Source organism: Balaenoptera musculus, chromosome 13 (assembly GCF_009873245.2).
Source record: "Balaenoptera musculus isolate JJ_BM4_2016_0621 chromosome 13, mBalMus1.pri.v3, whole genome shotgun sequence".
NCBI lineage: Eukaryota > Metazoa > Chordata > Mammalia > Artiodactyla > Balaenopteridae > Balaenoptera > Balaenoptera musculus.
This window is the reverse complement of record NC_045797.1, coordinates 53,817,229-53,840,822: the sequence shown is the minus strand read 5'-3', so window position 1 is coordinate 53,840,822 and position 23,594 is coordinate 53,817,229. Positions and strand designations below refer to the sequence as shown.

Below are 23,594 nucleotides of genomic sequence, written 5' to 3'. Positions count from 1 at the left end.
AAGAAACCTCCATACCGTTTTCCATAGTTGTTGTATCAGTTTACATTCCCACCAACAGTGTAGGAGGGTTCCCTTTTCACCACACCCTTTCCAGCATTTATTGTTTCTAGCTTTTTTGATAATGGCCATTCTGACTGGTGTGAGGTGATACTTCATTGTAGTTTTGACTTGCATTTCTCTAATAATTAGTGACATTGAGCGTCTTTTCATGTGCCTCTTGGCCATCTGTATGTTTTCCTTGGTGAAATGTCTATTTAGGTCTTCCACCCATTTTTTAACTGGATTTTTTTTTTTGATATTGAGCTCCATGATCTGTATGTATATTTTGGAGATTAATTCTTTGTTGTTTCATTTGCAAATATTTTCTCCCATTCTGAGGGTTGTCTTTTTGTCTTGTTTATGGTTTCCTTTGCTGTGCAAAAGCCTTTAAGTTTAATTAAGTCCCATTTGTTTATTTTTGTTTTTATTTCCATTACTCTAGGAGGTGGGTCAAAAAAGATCTTGCTGTGATTTATGTCAAAGAGTGTTCTTCCTATGTTTTCCTCCAAGAGTTCTGTGTCTGGTCTTACATTTAAGTCTTTAATCCATTTGGAGTTTATTTTTGTGTTTGGCGTTAGGTAGTGTTCTAATTTCATTCTTTTACCTGTAGCTGTCCAGTTTTCCCAGCACCGCTTATTGAAGAGGCTGTCTTTTCTCCATTGTATGTTCTTGCCTCCTTTGTCGTAAATTAGGTGCCTATGTGTGCGTGGGTTTATCTCTGGGCATTATCCTGTGCCATTGATTTATATTTCTGTTTTTGTGCCGGTACCATACTGTCTTGATTACTGTGGCTTTGTGGTATAGTTTGAAGTCGGGGAGCCTGATTCCTCCATCTCTGTTTTTCTTTCTCAAGTTGCTTTGGCTATTCGGGGTCTTTTGTGTTTCCATACGAATTGTAAGATTTTTTGTTCTAATTCTGTGTAGAATGCCATTGGTAGTTTGATAGGGATTGTATTGAATCTGTAGATTCAATTGGGTAGTAGATTGCTTTGGGTAGTATAGTCATTTTCACAATATTGATTCTTCCAATCCAAGAATGTGGTATATTTCTCTATCTGTTTATGTTATCTTTGATTTCTTTCATCAGTGTTTTATAGTTTTCTGAGTACAAGTCTTTCGCCTCCTTAGGCAGGTTTATTCCTAGGTTTTTTATTCTTTTTGTTGCAATGGTAAATGGGAGCGTTTCCTTAATTTCTCTTTCTGACTTTTCATTGTTGGTGTATAGGAATGCCAGAGATTTCTGTGCATTAATTTTGTATCCTGCAACCTTACCAAATTCACTGATTAGTTCTAGTAGTTTTCTGGTGACATCTTTAGGATTTTCTATGTATAGTAAAAAACTGTATTAAAAAAATTTTCTTCTCCTTGTCTTATAAGTTGCAATTTCTTGTTGTATAGAGATTACTGTATAGATACTAGAAATTGTTGTTCCCCGCCCCTTTATTTTAACTTAATTTCAGTGTAATAGGAATTTGCATATTCTGGAAACTTTAAAATACTTTCATTTATATTCAGAACCATAAAAGTGCCTGAGTTATTCATTTATAAATGCATACATGTCTTAGGTATAGAAAAAGCTGAGAGGCCTGAACTGTCCTCCTTTCTTTGAATGACTCCTGTTGCTATGGTAATTGCTGAATTAGAAGCCTAGCATTCTTGCCTTTTGGCCTGTCCTGGAGGCTTAGAATGGGCAAGAAGTCAAGAATGACTTTGTCTTTGACTGTAGTACAACAAATGCACTGCATTGAGATCATGTATTGCTTCTCTAAGGAAAGGAAAAAAAATAAAACAAACCCTCACCCCACTGGATTTAGTATGTACCCTGTGAGTGCTCACTGAGTAAAAACTTGTGATGGGAGTGGTATGCTTATGAAATTAGATGTATGGCAGATTATCCTTATATGTGTAGTGTATCATAGGTGCCCCTTTAAAACTTGGCAAGGTTGGTATCTGAGGCAAATATGGATACTGGATTTATATTTGTTTATTTATTTATTATTTTTAATTTAAATTTATTTATTTATTTGTTCATTTTTGGCTGCGTTGCGTCTTTGTTGCTGCGCGCAGGCTTCCTCTAGTTGCAGTGAGCAGGGGCTACTCTTTGTTGCGGTGCGCAGGCTTCTCATTGTGGTGGCTTCTCTTGTTGCGGAGCATGGTCTCTAGGCACGTGGGCATCAGTAGTTGTGGCTCGTGGGCTCTAGAGCTCAGGCTCAGTAGTTGTGACGCACGGGCTTAGTTGCTCCGCAGCATGTGGGATCTTTAGGGAACAGGGCTCGAACCTGTGTCCCCTGCATTGGCAGGTGGATTCTTAACCACTATGCCACTAAGGAAGTCCCTGAATTTATATTTAAAAAGTACAGTTTTAATGTTAGTAGTGCTGTTAACAACAGCGATGAATATTAAAGCAGCTTTTGTTCTCTTGTATTTTATTTTGTATTTTAGAAGGAACTTTATAGGAGCTTCAAAATGTGGTGCAGTGTATGTAGAAAATTAAAAGACTAATCCATTGAGTCATGTTTTCATGGAGCTTAAAGCACAGATATGAGCTAATTATAACTTAATTTTCTAGGTTATTTAAACTCCAATCATGATTATTTGTGTAGTTTGCTTACATATACATATATTCAAAGTTTCAGTAAATTGAAATATTCCCTAGATACTTTTTCAAATTTCCATATATTATGTAGAAATAATCTTTTAGTTTCCTATAACTAGTAGATGTAAGACTGAAAATAAAAACTCTTCAGCCATTTATTTTTGAAAGAGCTCCAAAGTAGTTGCATGGAAAATCAACTTTTTAAACCTTTTCCTTCAGAAAACCTTTCCTCTTTGTTCTTATGCAGCCTCTTAGGACCCATTCCACTCTCTGACTTACCTTTTCTGATTTTGGGGGACCACTTTTCTTTTTAATCAAGGTAAAATTAATCATTTTAACCATTTTAAATTGTGCAATTCAGTATATTCATGATGTTGTGCAACCATCACCACTCTCTAATTTCCAAAGCTTTTCATCACCCCAAAAGGAAACCCCATCCGCATTACTAGTAACTCTCTATCTTCCTCCTCCCCCTAGCCCCTGGCAACCACTTATCTACTTTCTATCTATATGGATTTGCCTATATTGCCTATTCTGGACATTTTATATAAGTAGAATCATATGCTATGTGGCCTTTATATTTGGCTTCTTTTACTTAGCATAATGTTTTCTGATTCATCCATGTTATAGCATATACCAGTACTTCATTCCTTTTTAATGGCTGAATAATATTCCATTGTACGGACAATACCATATTTTGTTTATCCCTTCATCAGTTGATGGACATTTGGGTAGTTTCTACTTTTTGGCTATTATGAATAATGCTACTATGAACATTCATGTACAAGTTTTTATGTGAATGTGTAAGTTTTAAATTCTTTCTTTTAGGTATGTACTGAGGGGCAGAATTACTGGGTCATGTAGTAACTCTTTGTTTAACTTTTTGAAGAGTGGCCAAATTGTTTTCCACAGTGGCTGTGCCATTTTACCTACTAGGAATATATGAGGGTTCTAATTTCTCCCCATTCTTGCAAGCACCTATGATTTTTCCTATATTATTATTATTTTGTATTATTGCCATTCTAGTGGGTGTAAAGTGATATCTTACTGTTGTTTTGATTTGCAGTCCCCCAGTGACTAATTATGTTGTATGTTTTTTCATGTGCCCATTGGCCATTTGTATATCTTCTTTGGAGAAATGTCTATTCAAGTCCTATGCCCATTTTTAATTGGGTTGTTTGTCTCTTTGTTATTGAATTTCAGACTTCTTTATATATTCTGGATACTTGACCCATATCAGATATGTGATTTGCAAATATTTTCTCCCATCTTCTGGGTTATCTTTTCACTTTCTTGATAGTGTCCTTTGGTGTACAAAAGTTTTTAGTTTTGTTGAAGTTCAATTTATCTATTTTTTTCTTTTGTTGTTTGTGTTTTGGGTGCCATATTTAGCCCTCACTTACTTTTAACCTCTGGTTTCAATCTCTTGATACCTTTAGGCTTCAAATTTTTCTCTGGTAGCTTTCCCCCCCCCCCTTCAGATAATTATCTGCCCCAGTGACTTGCTCCTTAGTCCTTACCCCATAGGCCATTCTTTAGAGAAACTCAAAGGTCCTCAGTTCTAGCATAGCTTTAGGTGCTTGTGAAAAAAATTGGTTGGCTTTGGGAAGAAAAAACCGGCTACTGGTAAATTTTTTTCCAGCTTTATTGAGATATTGATATAATTGACATATAACATTGTGTAAATTTAAGGTATACACTGTGTTGACTTGATTCACTTATATACTGCAAAATGATTAGTACCATAGTACTAGCTAACACCTCTATCATGTCACATAATTATCATTTCTTTTTTGTGGTGAGAACATTTAAATTAAAGGCTTGGGAAACAAGTTAAAGCTTCGGAGTTTAGGAGAAGATGGAGTGAACTTTTTATACCCTGGATATGTTAGCAAAATGTTATGACTGTTATATAACATTAATTATCAGTGTAATGGTAAAACTGAAGTTTGATAAGGTCCCTTCCTTGCAGGTATTACTGTCTAATAACCACATTGTCCAGGCAGGACCTAGGTAAACAGTTGAAAGATTAAGGGTAGACAAGATCTTATGGAGTTGACACTTGAATAAAGTATAGATGACTCTGAACAAAGAAAAGTCCTTGAGTTTGGGCCAAATGAAAGGGAACTTGAAATAATCAAACTGAATCTTTACCACACTGTGTTCATGGCAGTTTTCCTATAAGTAGGACTAATTCTTATACCATTGAAGACAATGATTGTTGACATTTTTCTTTCATGAGATGCCATCTTTTAGGGTTTCTAGACTTCGTAGATAAGTGATTTTCATTTTTGTAAGTTACTTAGAGGTATAGGATTAGTTTTCTTGTTTCCCCAACCTGATCCCATTTAATGTCATAGGGTATACTTTCTGCTTCTTGGCTTCAAGAAATAATGCTTTCAAGAAGACAAGTTTTGTGTCACACTTTCTATTTTGAATACTGCTTTTAACTTTTAAACATACATTTTACTTTATCCCAGTTTCTGCTTTTTAGAAATATTTAACTTCTTGCAAAATATATGTACCTTTTTTTTTTTTTAACTCTTGTCTCAGATTTCTTTTCAAATGTTTATTTCATCTTGATGAGAGAGAGAGAGAGAGAGAGTGACAGAGAGAGCGTGCAAATGTGCATGAGAGAATGTCCTTATTAAAACTAGGCCATAAAGCAATTTCACTTTTAGGTATTTATCCTAAAGAAATAATCAGAAAGGGGCTCAATGCTATTTCTACAAGGATGTTCATTGAAACAATATGCATAAAGCACAAAAGTGGGCATAATCTAAAAATCCATCATAAGGTGTTGGTTCAGTAAATTATGGTGCATTCATTGGACTACTTGGCAGCCATTAAAATCATGTTGCAGGAGAATATTTGATGATGTGGGAAACTTTATAATATGTTAAATGAAAAAATACAAATTGCAAAACCATATGGACAATGTGCTCTCAGTTATTTAATGACAGGTCTATGAGCATAGCATAAAATTTGAAGGCTGTATACCAAACTATTAACTGTGGTTACCTCTGCATGATAGGATTATGGGCAGTTTTTTCTTGAGGAAGCCATATATTGCTTTTATATTTAGGAAAAAGTTTTTTGAGTTCTATGCTGTATTGCTGATCATTTTAATAGCTTCATCTTGTGCTTTAGATATTTAATGCTTTGTTCTTTTTCCTCTCTTGTCCGACACGTATGTTGTAGTTTTCCATGTTAGGCGTAAATAACCTCTTCTAGAATCTTGCATCCACAGAGAAGGTGCAGAATCATTGTGTTATGAAGATGAAAGTTGGATTTGTGGTTGATAACTTCATTGCCTTAGGTTATGATACTGGTGAGCCCAGTGGTTATTGGGCCAGTGATTATTGCAGATAACTTTTTGCGTCCTCGCTTGGTCACTCCATGAAGGAACTTGGTCTCTGTGATAGAAATAAAATGTTGTTCTGAAAAGGGTATTATAGTTTACATGTGTTCTCTTACTATATGTATTAGCTTGCTAGGGCTCCCAGAACAAAACACCGCAGATTGGATGGCTTAAACGGCAAGTTTATTTTCTCACAGTTTGGGGTCTAGAAGTCTTGGATCTAAGTGTTGCAGGTTTGGTTTCATCCAAGGCCTCTCTCTTTGACTTGCATGTGGCTGCTCTCTTGCTGTCTCTTCACGTGGTTGTCCCTCTGTGCACATGCCTTGTTGTCTCTGTGTGTCCTAATCTCCTTTTTTTATAAGGATATATATATATATATATATATATATATATATATATATATTAGGGCTCACCCTAATGACCGAATTTTAACTTAATTAACTCTTTCAAGGCCCTGTGTCCAAATTCAGTCGCATTCTGAGGCACTGGGGGTTAGGGCATCAACATATGAATTTTGGGGAGACACAGTTCAGTCCATAATAGTATATATCATTTGTGATGAGTTTTAATGACAAAGTAGTGTGGATGAAGTAAATTTTATTGTGAATTATTAATGGTTATTATAAACTATCACAACATCCTAAAGAACTACAGCTGTAAGTTATATAGGGGAGAATGTAGAAGATTGTAGATGTGTTAGCACCAACTTTTTGTAATCACCACTGGAAAAGTAACTCAGACTCTATGACCTATTGATTCAGGTCACACCTAGTGTGATTCAGGAGTCCTGGCTAACACAATACTGCCACTTAAATTTGGGAAATGTATTGGTAATACGCCTTCTGCCATTCTTTGAAATAATTTTTTTTTCTCCTAGCTGGGCTACCTGACAGGACCCTGTGGTGGTTGGTGTCTCATGGTTCTAGAGAAATTTGTAGACCCTCTACCTTATATACTCTTACATGTGACAATGGTGATTGTTTTCTTCCCAATGAATCCTGGGGCTGACCTGGACTTTTAACGCACACTGCTACAGTCTCCTACTTCTGGATCCTTCCTAGGGGTCTCTCATAGAGTGGGACCTGTTTTGTGATGTATCCAAAACTGATCTCTTTTGGGTTAGTAATTACTCAAGGAAATATTCTTGTTGAAATACAAAATATTTTCATTTTCTACCTATATTTGGGAGACCAAAGGTGACTATCTCTGAGGAAATATAGTCCAGATTTTTAGTTTTTCTGTTTCATTGTTACTGTGTTAATGTAGTTAAGGTCTATAATATTGGTGGAATTATTTAAGCTTCAGGAGTGTCAGACTGGATTTAAAGTTTTTCCTCATTCAAATAAAGGCATATTGTGTTTATGTGTTATAGGCGTATAATACATTAATGTAGATGTGTGTATATATACACACACATACTTGGTAAGATAGTTTGATTAAAAAATGAGAAATTTGGGCTTTTATGGGTAATTGCTCTATTTTTAACTTAGTGGGGTCATGGAAGGATCATGGAATATGAAGTTCAGGTTTTAGTTCTGCCAGTTACTTGCTGTGTGATCATAGGCAAGTCTTTGAACAAATCTTAACTCCTTGTAATTGAATAAGAAACAGTAACTAGGGGCTTGCCTGGTGGCACAGTGGTTAAGAATCCGCCTGCCAATGCAGGGGACACGGGTTTGAGCCCTGGTCTGGGAAGATCCCACGTGCTGCAGAGCAACTAAGCCTGTGCGCCAGAACTACTGAGCCTGCGCTCTAGAGCCTGTGAGCCACAACAACCGAGCCCGCGTGCCACAACTATGGAAGCCCGTGCGCCTAGAGTCTGTGCTCCACAACAAGAAAAGCCTCCGCAATGAGAAGCCTGCACACCACAATGAAGAGTAGTCCCCGCTCGCCGCAACTAGAGAAAGCCCGTGTGCAGCAATGAAGACCCAATGCAGCCAAAAATAAATAAATAAATAAATTTATTTTAAAAAATAAATAAATAAGAGGAATAGAATTAAGATCAGTGAGCAAGATACAAAACATTTGCCCCCTGACATTTAGAACTCCCTGTAAATGGAATGTGCAGACCTGAGGGTCGGTTAGTTCTTTGTGACTGAAGTTCTGAATTTGTTGGGCCATAATAGAAGGAACTTATGTATTGTGGAGTGTGGTAATGGAAGTTGATTGTTTATTTTCATTTTGAGATTCTCAAAGTGTAGGGTTTTGTTTTGTTGTCTTTATAAATGTAAATAATTTATGTCACGTTTATATAATTAAAACAATAACAATAGAAACACTTATTAGTACTTTAAAGTGTAGATTAATCATCAAGAAATGTCATTACATTAAATATCCCAAAGACTCGTCTGTTATTTCTTCTCCTTCTCCCTCTAGTGGGCAGAAATATTTTAAAAACAGCACATGGAAAGGGTTATTAGTATTGAGTGTATCACAATATAGTCTCAGCTTTTTAAAAGATTAATAAATGTGAATATTTCAGAATCATTAAAGAAAATGCTTTATTCCTTTCTAGGCATAATAGTGGATCTTTGAATGTTGAAGATGTTCTTACCAGCTTTGACAATACAGGAAATATTTGTAAGTTATATACTCACTGTATAGAAATATTAGTCTTTTAAAAGTGAATTTTTAATTTTTTTCCAGTGTTTATTTTATTGACGTGTGTGTGTGTGTGTGTGTGTGTGTGTGTGTGTGTGTGTGTGTAATAGAAACTCTTGCTGTTTTTAGCTGCATAATAAGCCTCATGTAAGATGTACCTACTCAGTGGGATAAGGCAGGTTTTATACTTGGCAGTTTTGTGTCTCTGTGTGTGTGTGTGTGTGTGTATGACAGAACATAGGTCAGGAGGAACACTGGATTCTCCAGTACTATCCCTTTTGTTTCTTGTTTTCATTTTGACCTTTTCAGTTAATCAGTCCAACAGAGGGGCTGTCTCTCCCTTCTTTGCCGTGTTTGGGTATGTGTGTTTCTACTTCTTGCTTCTTCTCTCTTTCACTAAAGAGTGAACCCAGAACATTTTTCCTTGCTGCTAATATACTTTAATACCCGAATGATTTTATTTTATGCATTATTATAATATTATAGAATATATTGACTTCTTATCTAAGTCTCTGATTAAGTCATAATAGATTTCTCCACTGAGAAAATCATTTAATTATAATGTCACATAATGAAAGAAATCAAACAAGAAATATCTTTATATCACTGTGTTAAACAACATACCATGATAGAAGCGGTGTACTCCTTTATGTGTTGCATAGGCTATTATTCTTAAGATAGTGGATAATCATTGAAATATTACCATTTTAAATGTAAAAATTATACTCAAATACTTTTCGTCTCAGGAAATTTCACAGCTGTAACTACTTATTGTCTGAACTAAAATAACATATTCTGCTAACAGTACTACATTATCAAATGCTCTCTGATTTTCGATCTGCATAGAATAATGTCCAACAATACTCAGGCAATGATTTTGTTCTTATGCCCACATGATGGCAAGCTTTTGATTGTGGAGAAAAATATTTATGTATTTTGTCACTAAGGAATCTAACTATCCTAAAATTATCCTAAAATATTTAAAATAATGTAGGTTTCTTTTTCATGGATAGTGACAAGTATACCTTTTAGTTTCTCTGAGTTGGCACTTGCTGAATTCTTTCCCAGTATTTTTATTGGGGGTTGGGGCAGGGTCTGGGTAAGGGATACTAATGGTGGTTGAGGAGACATTCTCCTTTAGTTCTGTGGTAATGTAAAATATCATTAAGTCAGGCTTATGCATACCCAATTTAGGAACATAATTCTAGAATGTTAAATGTGGATTTTTGATTTGGTCATGTAAAAATCAAGTACTGTTCCCAGTGGCTCAGTATGAAGTAGGGCCACTAGCTGGCAGCATTATGTAAAATAAAAATGTTTTCCTGAAGGTCTAAGCTATTATTCTGTGTATGAATAATATATGTATCCCCCCCATAAGTTGTTGTTGCATTGACAAATGCAGAAATTGTATGTTAAAAGCTTTTTTTTTCCCACTGCTGCCCATTGTTTGGTAGAAAGGTTTGAGTCTTTGGATTGAGACACACCTACATTTGAATCTTGGTTCTGAAATTAATCTTGAGCAATTTATATTGTCTCTATGAACCTCAGTTTTTTTCATGTCTTAGAACTGGACATAATGTATGGAAAGTGTATAATATACTGTATTCCTCATAGTTGGTACTCAGTAAATGAAGGTCTTTATTATTACCAGTGGTGAGTACCTCTAAAGCTTTGCAGTTTTTTTCTAATAATAAAGAAAGTATTTTTAAGGATTATTCTGATGTTTTAAAGTAAACTATTTTGATTGAACTAACAAGGTGGGAAAATAGATCAAATTAGAAAAATAGTAATTTATTAAAATGTCTTGTCATAAATGTGGTCTTTTTTTTAAAAAAGAAACCTATTTACTTATTTATTTATTTTTGGCTGCCTTGGGTCATCATTGCTGCGCGGCCTTTCTCTAGTTGTGGTGAGCAGGGGCTGCTCTTCATTGTGGCATGCGGGCTTCTCATTGCAGTGGCTTCTCTTGTTGCGGAGCACGGGCTCTAGCCGTGCTGGCTTCAGTAGTTGTGGCACGCGGGCTCTAGAGCGCAGGCTCAGTAGTTCTGGCGCATGGGCTTAGTTGCCGCGCGGCATGTGGGATCTTCCTGGACCAGGGAATCGAACCTGTGTCCCCTGCATTGGCAGGGGGATTCTTAACCACTGCACCACCAGGGAAGTCCATAAATGTGGTCTTAAAAACCTGAATGTATTGCCAAGTAAGAAGTGATAAAAATAAGACTTCTTAAAACATTTTGTTTAGTGTAACTTTTATATTATACTCTTTAAAAATGTATAATGATACTTCAACTTAATGTAAAATTGATAAATTCCTGTTACAATAAAGTAAATCTTGATTATAACTTTTATATAATCTTTGCCAAGGCTTAAAGTGATCAAGGATTGAAAAAGTGATTTCTCACTTGATGTCTCGAATGTTTGATTTTACCCTAATGGTGACCTTAGATTGAGTTTGTGACTGGAAAACCCAGCAGAGGGCGCTAAAATCACAATTCTGTCTCAACAGATCAATATAACTGGAATAAATACCTTGAATAGTAACCCTAAGCTTTTATCATGTAAACATAGAAATATGTATGTGTAAACATCTGTATTTGATTTATTTCTTATATATTTAATATATTCAGCAATTCATTAATACAAAAAAATAGATTTTCCTGACTGATATTTTTCTTCATTTTTTCATTTCTTTTTTTAAACAGAGGACAATTTATTTTTATTGTTATTTATTTTAATTAATTAATTAATTTATTTTTGGCTGTGTTGGGTCTTCGTTGCTGTGCGCGGGCTTTCTCTAGTTGCAGCGAGCGGGGGCTACTCTTCGTTGCGGTGTGCGGGCTTCTCATCGCAGTGGCTTCTCTCGTTGCAGAGCATGGGCTCTAGGTGCGCGGGCTTCAGTAGTTGTGGCACATGGGCTCAGTAGTTGTGGCTCGTGGGCTTTAGAGCGCAGGCTCAGTAGTTGTGGCGCACATGCTTAGTTGTTCCGCAGCATGTGGGATCTTCCCGGACCAGGGATCAAACCTGTGTTCCCTGCATTGGCAGACGGATTCTTAACCACTGTGCCACCAGGGAAGTCCCAGGAATTATTCATTTACTTCAGGAGTTAGTTTACAGGTTCACATAACTTCCTGATAATAGAAAAAATAACTTAATTAAAATACTTTATAGTTACAACCCCCCTGTACATGTTTATACAAAATACACATATGTGAATGTATACAAAATATATTCATGCTAGTGGAACTATTAATCTCAATTTTAAGTTAACTTCAAAAACAAGTAATTCTTTTATTCATTGTAAATTTTCAAAGATGAGAGGATCGGTCTTAGTCTGAGTTTGTTTATGCTCTCACCAGAAAGATATGGAAAAAATCTTTAATTTTGGAAAATTAATGAAACCTCTAGATAATTTCTTATTTCCTGATATGTTAGAAATGAAAATATTCTGTATGTTTACCTCTGTTATTTTTACATGTGTGGCTTGCAAAGTGTTTTATGTTTTTGAGATATCCTTTCAGTATTTGAATTCCTTTGAATGTTGTAGGAAGAAATTAAAATGTATCTCCACACAGTCATTTCTGCATAATGATTCATTGCTCTATAGGATATGACCCCAATCTTATTTTTACATGTTTATATTTGCTACTGTGGAAAACAAATTATTTTGAAAGTCAAGCTTCTTTTTTGCTTACCTCTAACTAGGGTTAGGTATGCATATTCCATCTTTGGGTTCTAGTACTTGAGAACATACTTCCTTTTTAACTATCAAAGCTACTCTATGGAGAGATTGTGTCTGCTATTGATTCATCATGCCTGGAAAGAGATGCAATCAAGCAACCTAGGGAAAAGTATAGGATGCATCCTTCACTTCAGACGAGGTGCTGGCTGCTTCTGTGTTTCACGTAACATGTCACTCAGATAGCTTGGATCACAAGAGAGTACTCTGCAAGCACGCAGCAGATCTCTTGCTTCTGTTTTCTCTGTGGGCAGAGTCTCCTTTCCAGCCAGTCCCTGACATCCAAAGAAACCCCATCATGCTGTATCTCTTCTGAAACCATTTTCTCTTTCTCCAAGTCATCTCTTTCCTTTACTGAAATAAATTTTTAAAAAGTGTGATTCTCTTCAGCACTTAGTTGATCCAAATTTTACTGTCATAGTATATAATACAACTACTTGCTACATGTGAAATCTCATCACTGCTTGGGATATAATTGCTTCATTTGTACTTTTTTAGCACGTCATCCTTGACAGCATGAACACATGATTAATACTTCTCATACAATATATTGTATACAATATATACAATATAATGTATATAAGCCATTAAAGGCTTAGGAAGCCAATAGTTATTATATATCATTGCAGTAGCCTAGTGTGATTCAGGAGTCCTGGCTAACACAACATTGCCACTAAAATCTGGGAAATGTATTGGTAATACGCTTTCTGCCATTCTTTGAAATAAATTTTTTTTTTCTCCTGCTGGGCTACCTGACAGGACCCTGTGGTGGTTGGTGTCTCATGGTCCTAGAGAAATTTGTAGACCCCCTACCTTATATACTCTTACATGTGACAATGGTGATTGTTTTCTCCCCAGTGAATCCTGGGGCTGACCTGGACTTTTAACGCACACTGCTACAGTCTCCTGCTTCTGGATCCTTCCTAGGGGTCTCATAGAGTGGGACCTGTTTTGTGATGTATCCAAAACTGATCTCTTTTGGGTTAGTAATTACTCAAGGAAATATTCTTGTTGAAATACAAAATATTTTCATTTTCTACCTATATTTGGGAGACCAAAGGTGACTATCTCTGAGGAAATATAGTCCAGATTTTTAGTTTTTCTGTTTCATTGTTACTGTGTTAATGTAGTTAAGGTCTATAATATTGGTGGAATTATTTAAGCTTCAGGAGTGTCAGACTGGATTTAAAGTTTTCCCTCATTCAAATAAAGGCATATTGTGTTTATGTGTTATAGGCATATAATGCATTTATGTAGATGTGTGTGTACATATACACACACATACTTGGTAAGATAGTTTGATTAAAAAATGAGGAATTTGGGCTTTTATGGGTAATTGCTCTATTTTTAACTTAGTGGGGTCATGGAAGGTTCATGGAATATGAAGTTCAGGTTTTAGCTCTGCCAGTTACTTGCTGTGTGATCATAGGCAAGTCTTTGAACAAATCTTAACTCCTTATAATTGAATAAGAAACAGTAACTAGGGGCTTGCCTGGTGGCACAGTGGTTAAGAATCCGCCTGCCAATGCAGGGGACACGGGTTTGAGCCCTGGTCTGGGAAGATCCCACATGCTGCAGAGCAACTAAGCCTGTGCGCCAGAACTACTGAGCCTGCGCTCTAGAGCCTGCGAGCCACGACTACTGAGCCTGCATGCCACAACTACTGAAGCCCGCGTGCCTAGAACCCGAGCTCCACAACGAGAGAAGCCACTGCAATGAGAAGCCTGCACACCGCAACGAAGAGAAAGCAGTTAGAGAAAGCCCACGCACAGCAATGAAGACCTAATGCAGCCAAAAAAACAGTAACATTATCTACCTTGTAGTGTAGTAAACATCATAGGTAGTGTGAAAGTAGTATGTAAACTGTAGATAATATTTGTATTCGTTTTTATTGTTAGTATTAATATCATGTCTCATTTGTTCTTAGACCTCAATATCTTTGATATTGGAAAATAACACAAGACAGGAAATATTTTTGGTGTGTGCCATCCTGTTTTAATATTTTGTACATGAAAACATAGTGCGAAGCTACATTATTAAAAGTATAGTATTACTGCAGAAATACATATATAAATCAGTGTTTTAGAAAAGAAGTTTCAGAAAGACAAAAATATTTGTGATTTGTCACATGATGAAGATGGAATTTCAGTGAGAGTGGAAAGGATAGATTTTTTTTTTTAATTTTATTTATTTATTTATTTATGGCTGTGTTGGGTCTTCATTTCTGTGCGAGGGCTTTCTCTAGTTGTGGCAAGTGGGGGCCACTCTTCATCGCGGTGCGTGGGCCTCTCACTATCGCGGCCTCTCTTGTTGCGGAGCACAGGTTCCAGACGTGCAGGCTCAGTAATTGTGGCTCACGGGCTTAGTTGCTCCGCGGCATGTGGGATCTTCCCAGACTAGGGCTCGAACCCGTGTCCCCTGCATTGGCAGGCAGATTCTCAACCACTGCGCCACCAGGGAAGCCCGAAAGGATAGATTTTTCAATAAATAGTATTGGCTAGGAATTTAGAAAAAAATAACAAACCAAATCTCTCCTTTATACTATATAAATACCAAAATGAATTTGAGATAGATTAAATATTTAATTAAAAAATTCTAACACTCCCAGATTTTTCAGATGAATAATTTTAAGATGTTGAAATAAGGAGGCCCTTCTACGTGTGACCCAAATCCCTTGAATTTAAAGATGAATAGATTGACTAAATAAAGATTTAAAGTCACTTTATTCAAAAAGTATCAAAAAAGTTGAAAGACAAATGACAAACTGGTAATTATTATTTATGAAATATATGCAGACAGAGATGTATTCTCTTTATTGTGTGAAGAGCTCCCACAAAGAAATAGCAAAAACAGGCTGTAGATCTATAAGAAAAAGACAAAGCATAGTTGAAAATTAGAAAAAAGTATTTCACAAAAGTAATACCAATGCTCTATAAACATATCAAATGATTATTTTACTAGTAAAGAAGTAATGAAGTGCAATTAAAACAGTGAGATAGAATTTTTGTTATCAAATTGGCAAAGATGAGAGAAGATAAGCCATGTTCGGTGAATTGTAGGGAAATGTGCCTTCGCATCCACTGCTGGTGGGAGGGTAAATTGATTCTACTTTTCCAGAGGCAATCTGGCAATATCTTTCATAATTTTAAGTACCCATTTCATTTGACTAATAATTCTTTTTCTAAGAAGTAGTGAAACCAATATGCAAAGGTGGAATGTAAAGGAATTCATTATAGCACAGTGAATAACTGGAAAAAACATAAATCTTTAATTTTAGGTGACTGGCTAATTATGGATAATTCATGAGATGGAATATTTTATAGCTGTTCAAGATCTCTAAAACATATTAGGTTAAAATATTACTGCAGGGAATATGATTCTATTTGTGTAAAATATATATATACTCATTAAGTAGGTATGTATATGCATAGTACTATGTCTATATGTTCATAGTGTTTTGTTAGGGTATTGGAGTTATGGATGATTATCACTTTCTTCTTTATGCTTTTTAGTATTTGTTTCTTTTGGCTTGTATTAGATAATGTTGTTTTTATTTTGAAAAAAGTAGATATTCTTCAATTTACAAATTGAGTATTAATTTTTTTTTTTTTACTGAAAGCTGTGATAAAATCTCAGATTGCTTAGGACAGTACTGTGGAAAAAAGAAGCGATTCATTTTACCACTGAAAAAAAAATATAAAGTATTTATTTTTAAACAGCACTTTTGTCCAAGGAGCTCCAGCATTGTTGGATGTTAATGTGCTAATCTCCCAATACACTTACAAGAAGTCAAAGATCAAATCATTCTAGCCCCATATTCGGTCGTGGGAGTATAAAGAGGTTAAAAACTCAGTCAGTGGAAGAATATCGAGCTTGAACAGAGATAATTTGTAAGTTCTGTTGAAAAATAAATTTTAAGGTTCAGTGCATTATATGGTTAGCATGGTATGCTAACCATGTAATATGGTAATGGTCTGCAGCCTTGAGACTATAGGAGGCCCTAGTGAGAGTGGGGAGCTGATGGCAGCATGCAGCACTGGCTCTGGATTTGGCTCTTAGCCCCTCTTGAGAATCACAATGTGTGTGTAGTCTTTATTAGAAAGACTTCTAGAGGATAGGTTAGAAATGATTTCTAGAGGGTAGGTTAGGTCTCTAGATGGTAGTTTTCCCAGCTATGTATCTCCAACTGTCTGATTTCCTAGCTGCAAGTTGTCAGGCAGTTTTTTTCTTTTGACACAATATTGGGTAAGCATGCCCCTAAGCCATAAACAGAGTCACATGCATTTGCTTTTACTATTTACCACGGAAGGAACATTTAGAAGATGTCTCTTTTTAATTCACTTTAAAATTTTTTATCTGAAATAAAAAATTATGGAGTTGTAGTGATTCTCTTTGATAAAAGAAGGTGCTGCTATCATGCGGAAAGACCGAAATAAACCCTATAATCCTTTCTAGATTCATAACATGTATTAATGCTTAACCAAGGTATTTATACTGGAAGGTAGTTCATGTCTTTGTTATAAACCTGCTAGTTTTTCCATCCTTTATATATTTGAAGGGATGTTCCTAATTTAAGTGCCTCCAAGTTTTAGCAGAAGATATGCCAAGCAAGCCTCCCTCCCCCCCAGCAAATACTAAGTAGTAGTACTTTATCTTCTTTTAAATAGCTACCATTTCTTTTGCATCCCTTACAATATTAGGAACTTTGTGAATACTATTCCCATTTAATCTTCTTAACAATTTTGCAAGTGGTGAGGAAACTGATACTCAGATAAAGATAACTTGCTTAAAAATTAATATTTAGTAAGTGACCACAGAGGAGTGTTTGCCTATTCCATTTCTTAAAGGTAGCATATCTCCAAAATGGCGAGAAATGAATTTTAAAAGTTCATGGGAGAAATGAAACTAAAAGTGGTAACTTGGAGTGCTAGAAAATAACTTTGGCAAATGGAAAAGAATTCTGTCCAGTGGATTGTGTCTCAGAAGGGACTAATTAAAGGTCACTGGAAAATGGGCTCTCTAGGGTTTCTGAAAGGTAGTTGACAATCTAATGGCATGGGGATTTCAGGAGTGAGGATGGGGCGAAAGAATGCATTTGCTTTTAATAGTCTAAAACCAAATGTGGGTTTTGTTTTATTTCAGATTTTCTTTTCTTTTTTGAGAAGTGCTGCTTTTTGCAGAATAATACAATAGTAATACTGATTTGTGTTTTTACATAGCCCTTTCTCTAAGGTATTCAATGTGTTTCTCAAGCTTATGGTTATAGTGATATTTACAAATTGCTTATGTAAACACAAGTCACACAAAAAGCTCAACTAAATGAATATTTCTGTCTGTAGGAAAGTAGTGTGGATTTGGACAGCCTTTCCACAGAGAATAGTGGATATTTGGACATTTGTATGGCCTGTATGTGTTGCCCCACTCATGAATGCTTGATGTGAACAAAATATTTGATGACTGAATGAATTTAGTATTTGTGTATATGTATCTTATCTTTTTTATGTTCTCCTCTCTCACCCTTCACCCTACACTCCCAGCCTTGAATCTAAGTATTTGTGTTATATCCTGGGAAGGTGGGGACAGTTCATGGAAGGAATGAGGAAAAGTTTCCGATCATTCTGTTTGTGTATATGAGTTGGAAAGTGTGGGTGTATTATGTATATTGGAGATGCTCCACATGCTCACAATCTACTTGTTCTGGATCAGGTCGAATTTTTGCTCCTGGTGGCAAATTCATGGTTTGTTTGAAGCCTTTGCCTATCCAGGTGGTTGGAGGCCAGACTTTTGTGTCTTTGCCATTTCTCAGGACTCCCTTAGTTTCTGTCTAAAAGATGTGGTGGAACCTAGACTTAAAACTTAAGTATCATTTTTAATTGTATGATAGTCAAAGAATGACAAATAATATTTTGATGAATCCTGGACTTTGGTTTTCTTTTAATATTTGACAACTTAATTGGAATTTAGTGGGGATTCGTTCGACTGCTGTTATGAACAATTGAGAAGTGGCATGTATGTATGTAAACCATGACTTCTCTGCTTGTACTTGTCCCCTGCATACCTTCAAAGGAGAAATTAGAATAATTAGAAGGGGGAGATTGATTCATATTGCCTCCTTTGATCTTTCTCTCTTAAGTCCTACAGATTTGTAGTTTGTATTCTATAATTTAGCACTGACTTTTGTATCATATTGTGTTAACTATTTGTTAATCTTTTTCTCCCCCAAATAAAATATAACCCCCCAGATTGAAGGCACAATAGCCTCTCTGGTTCAATCTCAAGGGGTGTTAGTCTAAAGTCCATGCAACAAAAGTATTTTTAAATAACTTGGGTATTTTACCTCTCTTGATTAAATGACTTGAAAGCAACACAGTCTTTAGCAATTTTTCTTTTCTTTTTTTCTTTCTCCCATCCTCTATTGTTCCATATTGATGCTGATTCTGCACTGTTACATACAAAACAAACAAAAAACTTCATAAAACAATTCTTTTGTATCCATCATAAGATAATTCTTGTGTTCCCTTTTCCCCCCTTTCCTTCTGATTCTCCATCATAGTACTGAGGAACTAGTCTGTCAAGGTAGGATCCTCCTTGGAGGGTGTGAGCCTGGGGTAGTCAGGGGCAAGAGACTGAAGCAGATCAGTTTCTTTTCGTTAGGGTGACTATACAGTCAAGTTTGTTTGGCATGATCCCAGTTTATACCTGTTGTTCTTAGCGTAATTATTAATAGTGTCTCCTTTCACTCCCCAAAGTGTCTTGGTTTGGATGATAAATTATATTCCAATTTTTAGAAGCCCAAGAAAGAGAGATATATTGGAAGCTTACATCAATTATTTATATCTAGTCATACCTCTTAATTCTGCCATAGTACCTTGCACAAGGTCTGGCTCAAGTGGTATTCAATATGTATTGATTCATTTGAATCCTTAGTCACACTCAAATGAATCATTCCTTCTCCATAAGTGTATTTGTATTCACTATACATAACAGAGAGGTAAATCTAGGCCTCAATTTTAGAGGACGTATACTACAAGCCTCATAAACTAAAACTGAAGTTAGAACACATAACAAGTTTTGATTAGCTAATGCAGTAATTGAAAAAAAATTGAATTACTGCCAAGATCTGAAAATAGGAAGATTCACGTAACAACCTAGATTTCCACTTTCTCTTTGAGCCTGATCTTACATGGTAATCATTATCTGGAGCTGAGCAGATTCTCCATTTTGCGCCCTCACGACCCACCCATGGACATTTAAATTTGCAACCTCTGATACATATTATGTATTTGGAGGCACTTATGGCAGGTTTATCTTTGTACATTTTCAGATTATTTAGTTATATATTTAAGAAGAGTCAATTCTGATTAGTCATTTTATTAAAGCTAATTAAATAAAATACTTGTAAATTCTTTCGGAGATCAGCCTTTTTTAATTCAACAGATTAGTCATTCATTTTGGGGAAATTTTTTTCCCATACTAAGAATGTCAGTAACTAATATTTATATTGTTATATTTAATAGAAAATATTTTAAGATATTATTTTAAATATTTTTCAATAGCCAGTGCCTTTAAGAAAACATATTTTTGAAACTTAATCACTTCAGTTTAAAATTATAAAATATCTTGAAAAATGAAATTGAAAACTAGTATAGAGCTATAGGAGAAATTTTAAATATTTGTGGGTGTATGTATGTGTATGAGCATGTATATGTATATGTGTGTATATAAAAAATATATAGTTAACTTTATCTTTGCCTCTTCTTTATAGATTGGAAAAGAAAGAGCAGTCTCAGCAAGTGTTTATTAAGTGCCTATTGTGTGCTGTCCTGCATTTTCAATTCTCAAATGATTTTTCAACCTTGACCTACTACAAAGGAATAAAACATTCTTTCTACACATGTTGAAGAAACTACTGTATTAAAATCTAGATAAATATCTCACTGTCTGATGCATCTAGGTACATGGATGGTCTCTGTGAACTGTGTCTTAAGTCTCATCAGCAAACATCTTTTAAAAATAATTTAAAATAGCTACATTGTTTCATTAATGAAGAACTCACCCTGGTAAGTTTTAGAATATTGGCAAGAAAACGGCTTGACTTTAACTACATTAAATATGAATTTAATGGCATGGACATATTATCTCAGGACATGATTTTATTTGTATATTTTTAAGGCTTAAAATATTTTCGGTTAAAATTATCTACCTTATAGACCATCAGTTTGAAGTCTTTTCTGATGCCTTCTGACCTGTTCCAGTTCGATCTTTATGCCTGCTGCAAACCTTTCATCTTGAAATCTCCCTTCACTGTCATCCTTGGGATTCTTATCATTTCTCTTTTTTGTTGGATTTCCCAAATACCGTGGCTTTCTCTTTGTTTACTCCATCATTTTGGGTGATGATAAACTCCTGTAGGTCCCTGAGACAGTAAAGGGAAATAATTTTTGAGTTCTTGTGATACTTCGGTAGGAAATAAAATAATAGAATTTGAAATAGTTTCTCCTTCAAAATTTTACAGCAATGTATTGCAGCTTCTAGTGTTTCATTTGAGAATTCCAATGCTATTCTAATTCTTTATCTTTTTTATGAAACTCTTAGTTCTGTCTGGAATTTGACAGAATCTTTTCTTATTTTCACTATTCTAAATTTTACGATATCATATCTTGGTGTGACTTAATTTTCAAACATTGTTTTGGACATTTGGTGGGCACTCAGTGTAGAAAGTCACGTTTTTCAGTTCTGGGAAGTTTTCTTGGATTATTTCTTTAATGGTTGCTTCCCTTCTGTTTTCCTTGTTGTCTCTGGAACTTCCATTTTTCAAATGTTGGACATCCTGGACAGGTTCTCTCTCTTTTCATCTTCTGTTTTGCATATTTTTGACTTTTTCTGTACTCTCAGGGATATTTCTTTTGTAATAGAGGCCTTCATCAAATATCTGGTGATCTTTAAGAGCTGTGTACTATAAAACTGATTGGACGCTATGAGGATATCCTAGCTTGTTGATTGTGGATTTTGCTGTGGGATGATCTGGCTGGGCTGCTCCTTGGGGAACCTTGGATGTCCATATGTTTGGGTGTCTCTCTTGAGCTGGTCCATTTCCCAGAGAAAACTCTTTGAGTCTGCTGCCTTGGGAATGTGTATATCTTGGCTGCTAGCATTTTGGGTTGGGTAGGAAGAAGAGTCTCAACATTCATTTGCTCACTTTCTCTTTAAAAAAATATGTTACTTTATCTTTCACTACCCTCCCTCATCTGTGCTAATGCCCTATAGTCCAGAGCCCCTAGGATTTTGCTCTTTGGAGATTAGATGGAGGACAGAGTGGAGGAGGGTTAGTTGCCCAGCTGTTTGGAGAAGGAGATAAGATTTCAAGATCTAACTGCTTTCTAAATATATTTTCAACAAATCCTTCTGTATTTAGCCCATTCTCACCTCCATTCACAGAGATGTAAATGACTTCCCCCACTGCCAATTTAGGATTCAGCTTTTTGCTGTCGTCTTCTTGTGCCTTTATGAACCCTCGTTTTATTTTCACATCTACTTACTTTTATTTTAGGAAGGGAGTGGAAGCTAATATGTATATTCACTCTAACATCTTTAATTACCATTTTAACACACACATATGTGTGTATACATATACATACGTATATGTATACACACACACATACATCAATCTCACATAAATTCTGTAACAACTTAAAAATAACTTAATAAAATTTTTAACACTTCATTTAAGTAGACCATATATGGTTCTTGTCAGATGTACACTAGAAAAATATTTCCAGTTTAAATATATGGAGATGAATCACCAAGGCTTTGCACATGTTTTAGGAATTCTTTTCTGCCTCATTTCTGAATCTCTCTTTAGCCTTCAAGATTCAACTCAAATGTCACCTCCTCTATAAATTCTTTTCTGACTCTCCTAAGCTACACTTCACTGGTCCTCCTTATGTTTACCTGTAGACTTAAAAAAAAGAAAAGAATACACCATTAAAACATCACATTGTATTATAATTGTGTCTAAATTACTCACTGGACTGTAAGCTCCTAGAGGCAGGAATAATGTTTGTCTGTATCTACAGTGCCTGGCATAAAGTGAATAATCAATAAGTGCTTTGTGGATTAGTGAACTTAATATTTAAAAAAAGGAACACACATTTTTTTTTAATTTTTAAAATTTATTTATCTTTGGCTGTGTTGGGTCATGGTTGCTGCACGGGCTTTCTCTAGTTGTGGCAAGCGGGGGCTACTATTCGTTGCAGTGCGCAGGCTTCTCATTGCAGTGGCTTCTCTTGTTGTGGAGCATGGGCTCTAGGCTCGCGGGCTTCAGTAGTTGTGGCACATGGGCTCAGCAGTTGTGGCTTGCAGGCTCTAGAGTGCAGGCTCAGTAGTTGTGGCGCATGGGCTTGGTTGCTCCATGGCACATGGGATCTTCCTGGAACGGGGATTGAACCTGTGTCCCCTGCATTGGCAGGCGGATTCTTAACCACTGCGCCACCAGGGAATCCCCCCAAAAAAGGAAAACACATTTTAAATAAATTACGATATGATTATTTTATAAAATGTTCACTGTGAAAAATAATTTACTTCAGGATTCCTTTAAATAATCCATATCCTTAGTGCTCTTAAAATTTCATTATGTGCTTTTTTTCTTGAGAAATACATTTATGTCTAGTGTCCCTTTTGCATATCTGTGTACATATACAGGCATTCTATATTGTTCTACTTTAGTAGGAATGTTACTTATATTTAAAAAGAAATAAATGTTATTCTGTTACACATTGGTGACATTTTTCCTTCTAAATAACTTTTTCTGGGAGAGCACTAAGTGGCCATTCACCTAGCCTTCTGATCAGTGCAATGTATTTTAAGCAGCTAGTTCCAAAATACATTCAAATAGTATGTCCTATTCCTCATGAATTGCTATTTCTTTGCTTAAATGTCCCATTTGGACCACCAGCAATCTCTTAAGTACTTTTCCTACCAGCTAATGCTAGCTTTTAAAAATCTACTTAATGTTACTCCTTTCTTTATCTTTATTGCCTCTGTCACTTAATATACCTCTATGCCTGTCTGATATTGTTCCTTTTCAAGGTCTTTTTATGCTTTTAGGATGATCTTTCTTAGTCTCTTTCTACTGTCTTAGATGCTTTGATTCTGCTGTTTCTTCATTGCAACGAGCTCAGTACAGGGAGCAAATACAAGTGGGTGACTTTTTTAAAAAGTTATGTACAATATTAAAAAGAATACAAGTGCTGGTGTTTACT

General features: G+C 35.6%; 1 protein-coding gene across 5 annotated transcripts in view; it reads left to right on the top strand.

The window, feature by feature from the left end:
* The window catches only part of CAMKMT (calmodulin-lysine N-methyltransferase), a 404,258-nt gene that overhangs the window by 28,043 nt on the left and 352,621 nt on the right, over positions 1–23,594 (top strand). For all 5 annotated transcript variants that reach the window (XM_036873913.1, XM_036873911.1, XM_036873909.1 and 2 more), the window contains exon 3: positions 8,512–8,576. In XM_036873913.1, the coding sequence (XP_036729808.1) occupies positions 8,512–8,576 (65 nt within the window). The remainder of the gene's footprint in view (positions 1–8,511; positions 8,577–23,594) is intronic.